The 18,751-nt window shown below is 37.6% G+C and overlaps 1 protein-coding gene across 1 annotated transcript in view; it reads left to right on the top strand.

Moving 5' to 3' along the window:
- Window positions 1–5,816, top strand: part of RGS7BP (regulator of G protein signaling 7 binding protein) — a 41,157-nt gene extending 35,341 nt beyond the window's left edge. The window contains exons 4-6 of the mRNA XM_074570632.1: window positions 810–957; window positions 2,238–2,308; window positions 4,813–5,816. Of these exons, the coding sequence (XP_074426733.1) occupies window positions 810–957; window positions 2,238–2,308; window positions 4,813–4,904 (311 nt within the window). The 3' untranslated portion in view covers window positions 4,905–5,816. The remainder of the gene's footprint in view (window positions 1–809; window positions 958–2,237; window positions 2,309–4,812) is intronic.
- The last annotated feature ends 12,935 nt before the right edge of the window (window positions 5,817–18,751 follow it).

Consider the following 18,751-nt stretch of genomic DNA (forward strand, 5'->3'; position numbering starts at 1 on the left):
AATGTACTTGGTGCCAGGACTGTACTTGCCACTACAGAAAAGGAATGCCATCAGACAATCCACAGGAGGTTTGCAAGGATAACAAAAAATCCCACCAGTACTTAACTCTCTTGCATGCTCCACTCTCACAGTCCACATCCTTTACCCCATTCTCTCCCTGACAAAAGCCCTGGCAGATCTGTCATGAAGCCCCCATTAAATTCCAGTGCTGCACTGCATTTTCATATGATGAGCGTGAATCAGGCAAGTGTAAGCACGGAAATTCAGAATATAATGCATATTGGGTTGTGAGTGGTGGCAGCTATGTATTGCTCTTAAAATCACTAAATACAAAACTGCACATATGTGTCTTTTGTTTTCCCTTAATATTGCTGTAATACCAGGAGACATGGATTGCAATGTTCTTTAGTGTCAAAGTTTCTGAAGTTGCTTTCAGAATATATGCTGTAGTTTCCTTACTTATTTTGTTCTGGTTTGTCGTCTGGTTTTTTATGTTGTGTCAGATATGAGCCACTGCAGTTTAACTGAAACTCTTCATAATACTTATTATGTCAAATTCTAAGCTCCACACACGCCTGCGGGGGACTTCTCTCAGTTTTGTTCAGTAAAGTAACATACATCAGTGCTCTGATTAGCGGACTGGTGTGTTCTGCTCTCTTTCTGAACAGTTCTTACTCAGTGTTTGCATTCAGCAATCTCTCTTCATTTATACTGTGCAAGATCAAGGTCAAATCATCAATGATATAATCTGAGTGTGTATTTTAATTAATAACTGAAGGGGATATGTGTTTTGTTTAAATATTTTAAAGGAAAAGAACCTTGTGCCCCACCCAAGATCCTAGATACTAAAGTGGAGGAGAGTTCCGAAGTACCTATTTTAGAAGACACGTCATCATCACCAACAGATATTCAACAGCATTTATGGCAGGTTTCCACAGATATTGAAAACACTGAAAGGTATGTGTAGCGCTTCATTCGTAAACAAAACAAATTTCTGTCTAGGGTTTATTTAGTCTTTTCCAATTAGGCAGCCAGTGCTGCTACTATTAAAGGTATTAGTTAATTAAATAACCTGTTAACATTCAGTTACATTTAGCATATCTGAGAGCAACTCCTAAAACAAGGTCAGAGAGAAGTGACGCTAATTACCAGAGGATAGTTGCCAAAAAACAAAGGGTGGCAAATGATGTTGCTTGTGGGGCAGGTTCTCTAAAAGAGAACCTGGCAACTTTAATCTTGTCTTGAGTGATTTCTGATTTTGTACCTGAAATCTGCTGACCTGCGTGCGGTTCTGCATTCATAAATCAAAAGCACAGAATCTAGTTCATGGCAGTTGTTTGTGCCCATAGTTATGAATGTGGAAGCCTTGGGAGGAGAGGGGAACATCATCCACAGGCTTGTTGAAGTGGACTTCTCTTACCCCTTAACTATACAGCTGAAAGTCAAAAAATGAGACCCTTTAGTAGGGGGTAATCCTTATGGCCAACATTTCTTTGCAAAAAATACCTGTTTTGATGGCTTTGCATATTAAGCTGCTGCTGAGATTTTAATGGTTACCATGTTTATTTATATTAAATGAAGTTCTCTACTGAGAGAGTAATGTGGAGAATAAAACTGAGCAATTTCTTATTAGTCATGTTGCTTCATTTCTAAGAACTATTTTAGATGTAGGTGAATGAGGCAAGACCACATTGCTTTTAAAAACTGAAAGCCTGAAGACATTACAAGCCTGCACACAAAATTGCCAGTCTGCCATCTATCTGTAAAACAGGAAACTTTTTGCAACTTCTGGCCTCTCTCGAAACCTATCCAAATGTAACTTGCTTTGTGAGATGGTATTTTGTTAACATATTTTCCATCTTCTGCCTTTTAGAAAATTTCCTGCCAGAGTCCTCATAAAAGGAGTGAGAATGAAAGCCGTGTTTCTGATATTTTCACTTAATGTGCAGGGAGCTTAAGTGTCATGGATTAGCTACATGTGTTATCATAAATCATAAATTTGGACCAGAAGTGACTAGTTAATGTCAGACTGGCTTAAAAGTGCTCCCTTATTAAATCTACTGCTCTTTATTTTGGTATGGTTCCTCTGATACATGTATGTGAACCAAATGCTTGCCCAATAGATTTTTGTATTTATTGCTCCATTATTTCAGCATATGAAGCTATACTGTGAGCCATTCTCCATTCAGTCTTCAACTGCTGTTCTATTGTATCTCTTTCAACTTTTGTTTCCACAGAGATATGAGAGAAATGAAAAACCTTTTAAGTAAACTCAGGGAGACTATGCCTTTACCACTGAAAAATCAAGGTAGGTTTTGTATTTTCTTTGTGTAAGGAAAATTAAGATAATTAAAGGTTTTGCCTTCCATCACATCCAAAAAATCTAGGGGTTTTTTATAGAAGTTACAAAAAGAAGAATCTAGGTGAAGTCTCTTCCCTACTGATTCAGTGAAGTCAGAATTTAGTATGTGAACTTTGGCCTCTCGAGTTCCACATGAGGTATTCTGGAATTTTATAGATACGGTATCTATAGATAAAATAATAAACTTTTTGTGGTGACACAAAGGCAGCAACAAAATTAATTCCCTGTGTCAGGAGGTTTTCTTTTTCAAAGGTAACGAAGGTGTAACTGGCACAGACTATGATAGGGATCCTACCAAGTGATGGGGTTTGCTTTAACTCCCTACAAGGCTTGTAGCTTCTGTGAGATGACATTGACCCTGTGCAGAAAAGACACTTGCCTTGAGCCTGCTAACAGCCTGCTTTTCCCAGTAGCCGGCACATTGTAAGGCTCATTATACAGATGCACAGGGGGACAGGATCTCCATCCTATGCAGGTATTTAGCAGTGTGCCTTCATTTTGCGGCCCGGCAGTGTTAATGTTCCACGTAGACAGGGACTCTCTTTCTTCATGTGAAGAACATTAAAAAGATAATAATTTTCCTTTATGATTTCTTCGCATAATGTGTATTTCTTAAATGCTGCGTAGTCTTTGCTTAGTGGCACCTGATGGACTACACCTAATGTGTCCTAGATTTTGTCCCAGGTAACTAGGCAGTCTATCATTCATCATAATATGGAAAGAGATGAATACAGAAAGGGTGATTTCATTATATGAGTAAGAGATTGCGGCAGGATGGCTTGGTGGAAAACTATGTGAATGGAGAAGGGGAATTGCTTATGATACATGGTACAGATGTGCCATTGTAGAGACCAGAAAAATGACGTAAAGTCTATGCCTAGCCTAGAAGAAAGGAGAGTGGTGGAAGTAAGGAATTAAAAGACACATTTGGGGGATATAAAGCATATAGAGACTCAAATTCAGAACAGAGATAAAGGTGTACCGAATTCTTCTCTGCTGTCTGGTGTCTACACTGCCCTCCAACCTTGGCCAGAAAATCACTGATCACCCATGCAGCAGGATGGGAAATGTGTCAGCTGGAGTTTAAAAGCTCTGAGACATATCCCAGGATCAGGTAATCATAAACGGTGTTTTTGCAGCTCCCACTGACTCCCAACTGTGTAGTTTGCAGATGACCTCTGAGAATGGATGCCTCAGGAATGGACAGTCATATTCATTATTCATACAGCCCTTAAAATTTTTGAAATATTCCAAGACCTTTAATTAATTAAAGCTCAATAACAGTATAAGTAAATAGAACAAACAAACAACATTATAGGTAATTAATATGATCTGGACTGTAATTTTGACACATATATGAATTACAAGCATTTCATGCCATTGAATGAGTTTATTTTTACGAGAGCCGATCCTCCTTTCAGTAAATGACTGACCATTTTGCTGTTGATTTCAGTGACAGACACAATGAAGTTAAGGTTGCAAGCCTGCAAAAGCGTTACAAAACATTACTGACTCCTCACAGACCTGTTTTTTTGTATGGAATTCTCTTAAGTGACAGCAGGAAAGTTACTGTGCTAAGAAATTTAGTTGATGTGGTTCATGAGCTTGAGACATAATATTAAATGATCTCTTACCTACATTCTTAAGTGTTTGTATGACAGTCGTGTCTAGAGCCTACAATTAAAACTAGGTCCCTGCTGTAGCCAGAATAGGAACATAATGAGGCATAGCTCTCAGGCTGAAACCATGCCTGAAGATGGCTCAAATTCAAAGTGAATTCTAAAGATTTTGTGAGATAGCTCGCTGACAGTGCATGAGTTGTCGCAAGTATAGGCACTAATATATAGAGTTTGTATGAATTTAAAAGGAGTTACTATAAAAGGTAGAAAGCTAACCAGAAACGGGGTAAGCATATTGTGCCAACTTTCCCAGACAAGCGCTTTTTCTCTTGATGTGCGAAGATGTTCCAATGTTGCAGTTTTAAATGTACGTCTCCCTGATGTGCACAAATGGGCACCCTATAAAGTTTTTTTTATGTTTCAATTAAGCCAGACTTTAACCTTAGGATCAATATTTCCAAATTTGCATGTCTGCAAGCTCTCAAGCTGCTTATCTTTTATGTTTTATTTGGGACCCTAACATTATTCATCCATGCAGAAATATTGTGGCTTAGGTCTCCCAGTACTGGGGGTGTAATTTCCTTTAGGTTCTGTTATTGAACTGGTATTATTCTTGCCAAAATTTCTATTGCATTATTATGGAGATCCTGATAGTTAGCATTGTAAGACTCTTAAATACAAAATTCAAGTTATTATTTGCTCTATGCCTAGAACAACAGGATCTATTACTTGATCATGTACGTGCTGTTAGGACACATAAGTGAAGTAAACTCTTTTGTGTGTGTGCATGTGCACATACTTGTGTTAAAATGTGGATTTTTTTCATCACAGATGATAGCAGCCTCCTAAACTTGACTCCATATCCATTGGTAAGAAGACGGAAGCGAAGATTCTTTGGACTGTGTTGTCTTGTCTCAAGTTAGAAGATTAAGTACAGAAGCACCAAGAAAATCATAACTTTGATTAAACCACTATTATTTGACCACTGAGAAGATGAACATTGCTACTCTTGATTATAAAGTACATTTTCTACGCAATTCCTTTTTCTCTTCTGTTCCATCCCCCTTTTCAAAAAAAGAGTTTTAATAGTTTAAAGTTATGGTGGTCAAAAACCAGCTGTGGAAAAGATCTAGCATAACTAAGAATGTTTTTAAAACTTTTTGAAGTATGTTTTGCATGCTTACTTTCAGCCACTCAGAGAAAAGACAAATGAATTATGGTAATAGATAATTTTAAAGTTTTTTTTATTGTTTGAACTGCAGCTAAAAGTTTGTGCACAGTACGGTAATCTTATTAGTATCATATTAAAATACTTGATCATATTCTAACAGTCTTTAAGCATAGAAAACTATTTAACAGCAAAAGTATTAAACTTCTAAAACATTTAAACAATATTGTAACAGAATTTGCACAAAATATCCAGTTGCTTTTTGTGCTCTCATTCATATTTAGTCTTCCACTATATCTCAATTTAAAAGTTTCATAGAAAGATATCTTAATTTACGATACACAAACCATATATGAAAATACTTACGACTTGTAAATACAGAGAAATCATAATATCTACATACTGTACAATGCATAGAAGCAGCAAATTTCCTTCTAAGCCGATAGTGTCTCTACAAGCTTTTGGGGAAAATAAATAATTTATTAAAAGAAAATGTATTAAAGTAAACAATGTAAAACACAACACCAACTGATTTTGTTTCCAATAGAACTCAAAGCATGGTGTCTGCATATCACTAAGTATTAACTCCTATAGGGCATGCCAGAATTATCTCACATTGTAAGATACTAAACGTTTTACATTGTTAATAAAGTTTTTTATTTAAATTAAGTGTTGTCTTGTTTCTAGTTATATTGCAAGAGTAAGTCTTTTTTCTCTAATTTTGTTGTCAGAGTACTGCACAAGTTTTGATAATTTTTCCATTTCAAGAAGTATGGTAACAAAGACAGATAAAAAATTATGGTGAATATGTAAATGCTCAAATGACGGCTAGCAGCAGCAGTAGGTATGAATAGGTCAGACTCATTGTACTGATATTTCAGGATGATAGGCAAGACACCAGAGCTAAACTTGTGCTAGACTGCAACACGGTGAAACCCATAACAATCTATAACTACAGTGTAGAGCAGGTCACCGTAGTCGGTAATACCTGAGGAAGGTGACTATGAGCCCTTCTGCCATTCCACCATGACCCAGCATATCAACAGGAACCAAATTCCTTCTTACTGTGAGAGGGTTTAGTGCTGAGTAAGGAGATACTGTTTCCTTGTCACAGGAAACACCAATACATTAAATTCTCCATTATTTTTTTTGGTAGGACACTGGTACACTCCCCAGAGCAGTTTGTTAGGGATAGCTGTATCTGTATCTGGCACCTACAGAGTTTGAGCTGACTGATTTTTCTACCAAGTTTTTCTCCTAGAGTGCTGTTTGGTGAAAAAGGAAGGAAACACCCACGTTGTCAGAAATACTGGTGTACTGCCCATAGCAAGGACCAAAAATTCAAATTTAATTCCCAAGGCAGGAAGGTAGGATTTTTTCTTCCTGAAGAGCCACACCACTCCTGTTGTACGCATTCATGTAACTGAGCTTCCAGCATTTCTCTGAAAGGTTATTTTTCTTTTCACTCAGATAAAGCAGAGTGTTTAGTTTTTTTCTAGGTTGAACTGATCTATTCACTTTTCGCCTTTCAGTCTCCCAGACAGAAAATGTATTTTTGAATAAAAAGGCACCCAAATAAATACTTTAAATGCAATGAGGACAAATAAATCTAAAATGTCCTCATGGAAATTGTGTGTTTCCATAAGCAAAATGAATTCCATCTGAGGAATACATTGCTAAATTCTTTAAATATCACAGAAAAAGGTAACTGCAACATGTTTCAGGATTTCAGGTCACAAACTATTCTTCAGCATACATGGCATTTAATGCAGGGAGATCCCTGCACACTCAAAAAGCTGTGTGCTTGTGAGCATGAATGTATTTTTCATAGGGTCATAGAATGGATAGAATTGGAAAGGACCTTAAAGATCATGTAGTTCCAACACCCTGCAATGGGCAGGGACACCTCCCACTAGCCCATTTTGCTCAAAGCCTCATCCAGCCTGGTCTTGAACACTTCCAGGGATGGGGCATCCACAGCTTCTCGGGTCTCCAGTGTCTCCACATCCCCACAGTAAAGAATTTCTTCCTAATATCTCATCTAAATATATCCTTTTTCCATTTAAAACCTTTACCCCCTCATCCTATTGCGACACTCCCTAATAAAAAAGTCCCTCCCCATCTTTCCTGTAGGCCCTCTTTAGGTACTGGAAGGCTGCTATAAGGTCTCCCTGGAGCATTCTCTTCTCCAGGCTGAAGAACACCAACTCCTCCACCTGTCCTCATAGGAGAGGTGCTCCAGCCATCTGATCATCTTCATGACCCTCCTCTAAACACACCAACAGGTCGATGTCCTTATGTGTGGGGCCTCAGTACTGTGGGTGCAGTCTCAGCAGAGCGGAGTAGAGGGGCAGAATCACCTCCCTCGACCTGCTGGCCATCGTTCTTTTGTTGCAGCCAAGGATGAGGTTGGCTTTCTGGGCTATGAGTGCACATTGCCAGCTCATGTTGAGCTTCTCATCAACCAACACTCCCAAGTCCTGCTCCTCAATCCATTCTCCACTCAGACTCGTGCTTTTTAAGAAGAATGAATCATAGTCTACAGCAGGACATTTTTTTCAAAGTTAATTCTGTGACATTTTCCCCACATCCCTCATGAACAATGTCCTCGTTAACTGTCCTAGTTTTCCATAATAAGTAGTTAAAGAATGTCCAAAAGATGGCAGCACTGACTTGTTTTCATTAAAAGTCTACAAACCAATAGCCTTGCCTTGCTCTATGACTCCATTCCCAGAGTTACAACAGGCTTTGCAACCGCTAAAATTTTAGAAAAATAACTCCTGATGTCTAATAGCTATTAAAAAGTATTGTCTGGGGATTCGATCTGTAATTACAATTAACCAATTAATTTTGGTTCAGCCTAAGTTAAAAAGACCGATTGATACTATTTTATTAATCCTGTAGACACTAATGCCAAAAAGGAGTGTATGAAAAAAAGACTAAGCATGCAGCGATGCTACAGGAGACAAAGGGAGAAACAAAATTTCACACAAGCAAACTGTGTTAATTCTTTTAAAATGTTGTTATATTAGTATATACACAGAAATTGGTTTATCAGTTCAGTGTGATGTCTCTAACAACTACTTTCAAAGGAAGATAAAGCAGTAAGCGTGTCTAGTGCAGTACCTGCCCACATATCATCACACGTAGGTTAACAAGCCAAGTTACATGACAGCTCATGTCTCTGTGTTTTTATCACATCTGCTGCGATGGCATATAAGTTAGTGAGAGAAATGTATACATGTTAATTAATTATGCAAAGCTCTTGACATCAGTGATACTTCATCACAATGAGCTGTACAACTTCAGGACGTTCTGTGATGGAAACAGATTTACGTAAGTTGTCTTTGAAGTCCTTCCTGTTTGCACTGTTTTAAAGTGTACAGTAACATGCACATACTTGTACCTTTTGTTATTCTGGAAACTTTAGTACTGTCTTTGCTCATTTTGAAGCTTTTCTGTATTTCTAAACAATTTCGCAGCTTCTCTCAAACTCCTTGTAATTGTTATACCTGTTACTAATCCTAACGGACACGTGCTTTAGTTCCCAAGCTTCATGGCCACTTAAGGAATACTGGTGATCAAGGGTGAATGGAATGTCCTCCAGTTATCTTTTAATAGGTAGCAGCCACAAATCAAGGCTCGGTAAGTATCTGAATTGAAAGGTGTTAAGGGATAAATTGGCTTAATTAGGAATGCAGAGGATTATCTTTCACTAAAATTCAAAAGGAAACAAAAGAAACTTTTTTTAAACCCCAGAACATCACATAGTTCCAAGAAGGATAAATGTTAATGATATTACTTACATTTTAGTTTAATGGAATAGGGCAATGTGGGATCAAAGCTTAAAAGTTCCCACAATAAAATGACATACAAATCACTTAGAGATGATTTAGAACCATTCATTTATTTGTTTATTTTCCAAGTATTAAAAAAAAAAAAAGACGACTTTACATTGATAAATGCTTGAATGCATAGAAACAAGCAATTTAGGGGAGATACTGAGGAAAACAGTACCTGCTTTCTAAATCCTGAATGGGGTTTTAATATTTTAGTTGAAAATGCTGTAGGATAGAGGCACCGTAACTCTTTTGCAGGATTTGAAACAAGAAGCACCATACCCACCAAATATATCAAGTTTCTGCAAGTCTTTTCTATCAAAACTTTGTGCAGCTCTGGCTTTTCTGAGCAAGCCCAAGTTCTTTATAACCACCATTCACTTGCAGTACCTTTCCTGTTTTCACAGATACTTCACATCATAAAAAATATGTGGCTAAAAAGTCGGTTGTCTACGTACAGTCTAAAGTGTAAGGTTTTCAGAGCAGAAGCAAAATGCAAGCATATAGAAATAGACAGTAAATACATATTGCAGGCTGCATGTTAACTTACACAATATGTAAAAGACAGCATGCAAAATCTGCATGCTAACTTACGCAATACAGAAAAGGTTGTCTCTGTGACCTATTAACTGTTCGTCCCATAGCAGGCTTACCTGGGATGAGATACAACATAAACACACTAATTTTTCAATGTAAGGTAAATACAGAACTACAGATTAAAGGACTTTCAAGAGTTTGAAGAGCTGTCTAGACTGTGGTAATGCTAGGATCCTCCCTCAGGATTAACAGTAAGACAAGAGAAGTTGCTGTTTTAGTGGGAAATGCAAGGAGATCGCCTCAATGCCACCACCACCTCCCTGGTCCCCGTCACGATGTGAAGAGAAGAGGCAAAGAGCGGGCAGGAAGGGCGGGCTGGTGGCCACCGCACCGGGGCTGCCTCGGTGGGGCCTGGCCTCCCTCTTGGTGTGGGAACCTTCCCCACGCGTGGTGTGGGTAGCCTTCACAACATTGAAGGGGTTGTAACAAACCTAATGTGATTAGGGAAATGCAACAGGAATAGGTTTTCATAGTCATTGAGTTTAGGGGCCTTGGCAGACACACCGCGGGGTACGCAGAAGCTGAAGGATGTATGTCAGCAAGCTCACCATGGGCTGGAGAAGGCATGGAACTGGAAACTTCACATGCTGTCAGTAGCTGCAGGTCATTCCCTCTGTTTCAGTTTTTGTCTGCCAGGTCTTTCAGCAACTGCCTCTATGCAGATATTACTTCCACCACTTGCCGAAGTGATGCTTTGCAGGCAGAATCACAGCGCTCTCCTTGGCCGAGCCCAGAGCAGGCCTCTTCGTTGAAGTGTTGTTGTAATAATACTGCTATTTGGGCTTTTTATGTTTAGATTTAGAAACACTGGTGTAGTTCACCCAGAACTAGGTGTAGTATTTGTTGTATACCCGGCCACATCTGTTGCTCTCTCGAACACTTCAAGCCCCATGTTGCGCGCTGTGGTCTTGAATCTAAAACACAACACCCAATGAGCCACTGTGAAGAAAACCAACTCTGTCCCAGCCAAACCCAGTGCATCATGCCATCGTAAGGAAACCTTAAAATTACAATTTAAAATTTTACTTTTATCTTGATGTTCAACTTCGAAAAATCTGTGTCAGAAAATGGGAAAAATACAATAACCAACTTTTATCCCATTTCAAGAATAAATGCACAGTGATGCACTGATACCTCTTTTCAAAATATCTGCTGGTCTTATGTCAGCTTAAAGGTGAGATTCTTTATTATCTGTGTAAGAAGTAGGCAACAAATTGTCCAGCTGCATGGACAAAAGGCAAGAAAAGCTAAGGAGACATCTATTTCTGCTCCTGCTCAGTCCTGACTTGCTTTGGTCAGAAGAGATCTGTAGCATTATTTGGGGAAGTTTGTGGTCCTGTTTAAGTTCCAGGACCTTGAAGGCACTGTCTGACAGGCAGCAAAACTTATCCTTTACCAGCAGAAACTTCGTTTTCTGCTTTAAAAAGAGCTGAGCCAGGCTAGACATAGGTGGACAAGAGATAATTTCAAGGGATCACCATGTGGCAAAGGTTGAAACAGTGACTTCAAACTGTCCACAGCTGAATCATTTATCTTAAATCCAGAAATCTTTTTCCTGAGGCTCTATTTCCTTGTACTATCTTTAAAATCTCAATTACCACCTCAGTCATATCTCAAGTAAGAGGTAGAATTTTACTCTGTAGTTGATGGTTGTACCCTCCAATGTGGTTTTTTCAACCTAACCTGCTGCCAGCGTATGCATTATCTGCTGTCCGGATCTAGCTTCATGTTGCCAGTCTCATAAATTTTTCGTTTTCCTGTCTGAACTCATCTAGCTTTGAACTATTGGTCTCCTCCTCACTAGTACTTGAGACTTCACCTTATTTCCTATTATCTGTAAATTTTCTTGGTATGATATTTATATCCTCTCCATTCTTCTTAAATGTATTTAAGTACCAATAGTAATGGGAATTCTGGGCTCCAAAAGAGCACATGGTTCTATTTGTCCAGTCTGTTGCTGCCTCATGGAACCACTCCTTTGTTTGAGCCATTATACGTACCAAGCTCCCTCTTTCAGCAGCTGTATTTCTTGCCCTTGTGGGACTGCAGTTCTTTGGTGCATAGAAAGCTTCTGCTAATTTCCAGCCTAGATCTGCTGCTGAACAACTAGTAGCAATTTGTTTGTATACTTGTATTATATTTTAAGTGCTTTCTCTGCTTTTGTTGACATCTTATCCGCTAATATTTAGGGAGGCCTATACCCTTATCAACTTGCATTTTACTAATTGAAAAGTCAAGATTTTCTAGTTGCTTGTAAACAGTGCTATAACAGTACCTTCAGAGTGCAAATACCTTCCTTCTCACAGACTGGGTAAATACCAATTTTCTTCTGGTTTTGATTTCCTTCAGTAATAGTTTACTGAAACAAGACTTAACACAATGCACTTATCAAATCTAAGGGGGAAAAAACTTAGTACATGATGGTTTTGTTTAGGAATATAAAAGATCTACTTAAAGCATCCAGACAAGAGAAAAAACATCCTTTAATAATAAGAAATGTAATTTTTTTCCACCCATATTGTGAATAACTTACTCTTTTTTAGCAATCAAATGACAAATAATCTACACATGTACTCATTTCACAGTGGAAGATAAACATTTGTTCCTTTCTGCTTTTTCTTCCTTTAATTTACTTAGCTCCTGTATTCTCTGTGCTAACTTAGAAAATAATTTTTTAGCCATCCAGGAAAATTTAAAGAAATAATTTGTACTGTCAGCATTGAGAAGAAGCTTTTTAATCTTTTCTGTGCTGCAACTTAGAAGGAAAGTAAGAAAGCTTCTGAAACTGGGACAGGTGGGGGGTGGGGAGGGGAGAGAATGTTGCTGATCCCAAAAGCAACACACTGTTGGCCACCTTTTTCAAGATTCAAACAATTAATCTCTTTCAGTCAGTAGAAGATACAGTAACAGCAGAAACAGCAATTGCACATGGAACATATCTGGCAGATGTTCTAGAAAGAGAGCATTATTTAAGATTCAGAACACTTCAGAGATTTGGAAAGCTTTGGCAAAGCAAATTCAGAGAATTTAAACATAACAGAAGAGATTTCCTTAAGGAAGTCAAGGTTATATATCTAAAAATTGGTATCTTTCAAAGGATTGAGTCTGTTTTTTCTCCTTTGAAAGTTCCCATTCAAGTTCTCATTGGTACAAATCCACAAAAATACTTTTTTGGTTAGATTCCAATCTTTCATCCTTCTCCCAGAACCATTATAATCCTAGTCCCTGGCATAAGCAACCTAGTGTCTAAGAAAGGAAACTTCATCCTCCTCATCTTCCCTACTTCTTTTATTCTGAAGTTGGCCTTAGTAGCACAGGAATTTCTTCAATTTCAGTGCCTCACTAGAGAGCTGATCTGAATTGAGGAAGAACCTCAAAGGGAAACTTAAGCATCCTGTAGTGATTGTTTGGCAAATTAGCCTTTCTATAGCAAACCATCATGTACTGGTTGTCTAAATACAGAAATAAAATTATTGAGTCAAGTGTCATATAAGACCTTATGAGATCTGTGAAGCACCTGCCAGCACCTGAGTTTCTTAGATTTTGTTTTGTAAGGTTTCTGTGAGATATTATCTGAAGCTTATTTGAGACAGCTTACTATTAGTGTCCAGTATTGGAGGCTTCCTGTTGTCTTCAAAAATAGATTATTTTCCCTGTAATGGTTACCTCATTTAACTATTGAACGTTTTTAAAAAACAGGGGTTTACAAGTGTAAATATCCCCAGACTCCTTGCATAAACCCAAGTCGAGAGTTTAACCCATTCCTTTCTAAACGTAATGTGTAAAACTGAAGCCTATGCAGTGAGTTTCATATACCACAGGGTCCCATATACCCACATTTCTTACATATACGGAAAAGGAAAACTTTGCCTTAGTGTACTAGTTTTTAGAAGTTCAGTGGGTGGTGGTGGTGGTTGTTGCATTGTTGACTCCCATTTTTTTTTCTGTAATATTTCAGAATTAAGTTGATGTTTGTTAATGTAAAATTTTTTTTAAAAATGGATCAAATAATTAATTTTGAACTTAATCTTTTTTTTTCTTAAAAAGTAGAATTAACCTCCAAATCTCAGAAAACTCATACTATTCAGACTAATACAGGTCAACTGTTTTAGAACCGCTTTCCCTGCAAATGAAAGAAAAGAAAGATAAGAGTGAAAAGAGTGATAAAGAGAGAAACAGGAGGGATGTAACAGCTGTAAAGTATTCCTTGGTGTTGTCCTTTGGAATGCATACAGTCCAGGATCAATTAAGGCATAATTGTCACTTTGTGAACTAACTCTCAATTTTCCTGCAAACAAGAGCACCAGAATTTTGTTCATTTAAAACATGAGTTGCTTCTACCACCAAAATAATTTCCATTAGGTTCCTAAGTCTGAAAAGCTGTTCACGCTTGGTTTGGCTGAAGAAACAGCTGTTTTTATGGACTTTGATGAACTTCCTGTAAAAGGACACAAGAGTTATACGATAGAGGAAAATGAGAAATCAGTAGGAATTTAAAGTAAACCCTACAAGAATGGAGCATAGCTTAAACTAGTATTACTGTTATATTTAAAACAGTCTTGAAACTCCCTTCTTGGATCTGGGCTGGATACTCTATGATCAAATGTTTTGAACCAGATGTACATATAAAAATTGGTTGCTGAAGTTCATCAGTTCTTGTTTTCATTGTCTTAGCACCAGCACATCTGTCTTCAGTTTGAAATTACTGAGTGGAGTCATCCCTAAAATAAGCTATAGCTTTGGGGTTTTTTTAATTAAGTGTAGGAGTTCTATATAGATAAAAACTGTAATTTGCGAACTGTATCTTCAGAACATCACTGCATACTATCGTCGTGGCAGTAGGGAATAGAGGATCCATAAAGGTGGCTTATAACTTCTAAGCTTTAAAGTGCACTCGGATGAAACGCAGTATTCACATACTGCTATCATACAGCGTGTTTCTTAGAGTTGAATTTAATTCTTCGTTGAAATTCTCTCATGGTCAAAATTCTGCCAGGATACTTTATAAACAGTTACACTAAGTAAAAGCCTCAGGGATGTTTATATGCAATACAGATAAATAAGGATTAATCATTCTTCTTCACTGTACACTTTCTCAGTGAGACAAATATTTAGCTTACACAGAAAATGCAAACAAAAGTTAGTCACAGTTTTAATACTACGCTAAAGTATAAATGAACTCTACTAAATAGCCTATTTCTATTACAGAATTTTCTCCTGTATTGCTGTTATTTTAACTACAACATTTTAGGAGAATATTTGCATTTCTAGACAAACAGTTCCCTCTGATCTTCTTCCTCAAATATTTTTTTTTTTTAAAACATAAAAATATATCATATTCTTAACAGGACTTTCCTGTACTGGATAATCATTAGTTCAGACTGCTTATATGTTTTCCACCCTTGTACTGGCATTTCTCTAGTCCCTTCTGTTTCTTCATTCTTCTACCTCTTCTGCAATTCTTTATTTTCTGCTACCACCACCTCATCTCGTATTCTTCTTTATCCCCTAAATTCATCTTCATGATTGTTATACTAGAACTTCTTGTGAACAGTTTCAGTGTTCTGGCATTTTTATTACAGAAGCATTTTTGTTGTGTTTTTCCTTCCATCCACGTTCATATTTATGGTGATTTGTAGCTTAGAATCTCCATTAATGCCCTTCTCTGTCTTGAGGCAGAGGAATTGTGGTAAGAGGCACCAACCGTGTGCTCTGCCCAAAAGAGTCTCTGACGTACAGTAATTTTGGCAAGTTAAGATAGGTGAGTGCCCAAGACATGGCAGTGCCAGAACTATTTTCTAACAAACCAGCTTCACTGCTGGCTCTACTGTGGAGACTGCAGAGCACTACTGAGTAACCAGGTGAGTTAAAAGGTTTGTGATATTTGTCATTCTGCTCTGCATACATACAGATTGTGCCCTTTTTTGACTGGGGAGAGAAAATGTGATGAACTGCAAAAGACAAACTGCTGAAAATACACCTTAAAAGTTCCTGGAACTGATTATTGTATGAAACAGACAAGCACCCTGTCAGATTCATTACTCTTGATACTCCTTGGAGCGATCTGCAGCTATGACTTGCTTTGTTGTTGTCAACTATAAAAGCACTGAGTAAATACAGAGTCCATTATGCACTCATTATCTCAGCAGCTTTTACCTCCTTAAAGATCAGACCTTTAAGGCTACCCAGTCTGTTCCAAGTTCATAGTTAGACACTACATTTTTTTCTATCTATCTACAACTGCCTTGTTGCAATTCTTAGCTATATTATGATTCTTCAACACGATTTATTGCTGAAATAAAAAAGAAAACAGTTGTAGAGCTGTGTAATAATACTGTGTTACTCAGAATTTATTTTTCTTTTAGTTTTAGTCCCATCTTTTGGATGCCTATGGGTAACACTTTTGTTTGTCCTCACTTAGATTCCCTTGCAGACTGCACAGAACCAACATAGACCATTGAAGGTAGCTCAGAATACAACAAAATAAGTATCTGACTCACCTGCAGGAAATACTCAATAAAAACTCCTGGAAACAACACAAGCTGACACTACCAAATGCCATAATTTAAAAAATGCAAGCTTAGCAAGTGATGGTGTAATACAAATTTTGATGGCAAAGAAACACGTAATGGTAAAACAGAAAACTAATTATTAAATTGTTAAACTATCAGTGATGTACATGTCATTTGCGCTGCAAACTGATGCTAGGAGCAACTAAAATACTGCAGAATTTTAACAGATCATGAAGACAGCAAGTATGTTCATATTGATAAAATGCCTGTGATCATGAAAACTAATCAGCATGGAAGCGTACTTCAGAAAAAGTCTAAAGAGAGAAAGATTATTGCATTGTTGTTCACTCCCCCTGCCAATCCAATATGTATTCAAATGAAGTTAAAACATGTTATACAGGTTGCCCAGAGAGGTGGTGGAGGCCCCATCCTTGGAGACATTCAAGGCCAGGCTTGATGAGGCTCTGAGCAACCTGATCTAGTTGAAGATGTCCCTGCTTACTGCAGGGGGGTTGGACTAGATGACCTTTACAGGTCCCTTCCAACCCAACACATTCTATGATTCTATGATAGTGCTGAAATATAACTTTCCATTACTCTAGGTACATAAAAAAAGTATATATGCATCATGGAAGAGACTAAGAGTTTTCCATGGTGTCTCACATGCTGCTGAGAATGGTGACACTCTGATTTTTGTGCTGTGAATGTGTATTTTCTTTAGCTATTTCTAAAACAATAGCTTAATTCAGCTTTGATTCAGTGACGCCAGCTGTTGGTGCACTTTACAGCACAGTCTGTTCCCCAGCTAGTAGGTAGACTGCAGACGTGCATGTTCTTCCACTATCTGGGAAAGCAGACTGAAGGCAACACGAGGTACCTACTTTGTTTCCTGGTGCCTAGATAGAGGTTGATTTGCATTTCAGAGCTAATTGTAAGGCGTATGGAGGTTGTTGACTTTTCATTATTCTATCCATTTGGCATGCCCTTGCCTTCATTTCTTTTCTTCATTCCACCCCATATATCACTCACATGCAAGACAAAAATATTTGTCTTTCTTTATGAAAATAGGCATTTCATTCTGTAACTGAGGTAAATTGACAGGGAATGAGAGTCCTTGTTTGTACTGGCATCACCTTTATACTGTAAGATCTTTGGTGCTTGTTGAGTAGCCGGCACACAATCAGTATCTTAGCCCTGTACAACCACAGCATTTATGTCAGGCATTGCCCTTGAAAGTGTGGTTCATGAAAGCTAATAACAACTGATAGAAGTGAAGGAATAGCTGAGTTCTAATATTAGAAGTCTTGTTCTGATACTTAAACTTGCTGAATGTTACTTCTTTTTCTGGAAGCAGAGTAGGCATTTTGGTTCAAGCTGAGACAATAACATTTGTTACAACACAAAAGAATCACTATCATTATGTCTAAATCATATAAGAAAACCAATGATATTTATTTTTATATCACTTTAAAACATTAGCAAATATTAACTTGGCAGAGAACTGTTCATTGCAGCATCTCCTCGATGTATCAGTTAACGTACCTGAAATCCTGAGCACTTCTGCAGAAAAATCTATTGACATTAACATACATCTTTGTAAATAAAATGGGAATATGGCCTGAAAAATAACCCGACACATTATATTCTCTCTGTTACATAAATACCTGAATTGAGAGAATAGCAATATTTAAATTGTTCAAATTAGAAAAGCCTTTTTCCAATATGAAAATCTATGTACGCCAGTAACAAGTGCCAAGACACAAACACTGAAATTCATGCCTTACACTCTTGTAACCACTGTAACTACCATAAATAGCTGCTGTAATGCTACATGATAAGTAATTGCACTATCATTTAGATAGGTGATCTTTTGATTTCAACAATTAGAACTAGAATCTAAAATGGCTATTTTAAACTACACAAAAGCATAAGGAGCACTAAAATAGCTACCAGCTGCTTTTCTGAATTTTATGCCTCTATCCGTTCCCTAATTTGTCCTTAAATGTAATTTGATGTCTAAATTATACTTATGCATAGAGATATATTAACTCAAATAAGGGTTGTTTAATAAACTCTTCAGCCATTCTGGTATAGAAAGCTCAGTAAAATTTCCCTTCTTGTCTTCAGATGAAGCTTTCAAAGATCGAGAAACAAATAAAGTACAAACTCCCATTCCTCAGAATTGGCATCATGGGATCACTGGGAGATCATGGGAAGATCATGGGAGAATTACATGCAAGTTCTGAATTCCCCTAACTCAAATAACCCAACCTCATTAAGTAAGGAACATTTTAGGGGGAAAAAAAAATAAATCACAATGAGCTGTGTCTTAAGCTGTGGCTTGATTAAGTATTTCCTTTGGCAACAGTACTGGCTTTGTAGCCCACAAGTCCCCTGTTGCACTCTACAGAATAACTGTCTTAGAGAATTAACCCAGTCAAAAATAAGCTCTTAACAGCCACAGCAACACTAAGGAGACTAGAGTGAACAGGGTGCCAGAATTTGTTAAATTAATACTTACAAAATAGAAGTTCTTATACTATGCACAGGTATCAGCTAATTGAAGAGTCCAGTCTCTCTTCAGTTATATTATCCAAGCCCGTCCCAGAAATCATGATATAAGATATGAAAAATTAGATTGGACCAACGCCAGC

Source organism: Larus michahellis, chromosome Z, assembly GCF_964199755.1.
Source record: "Larus michahellis chromosome Z, bLarMic1.1, whole genome shotgun sequence".
NCBI classification, from domain to species: Eukaryota; Metazoa; Chordata; class Aves; order Charadriiformes; family Laridae; genus Larus; species Larus michahellis.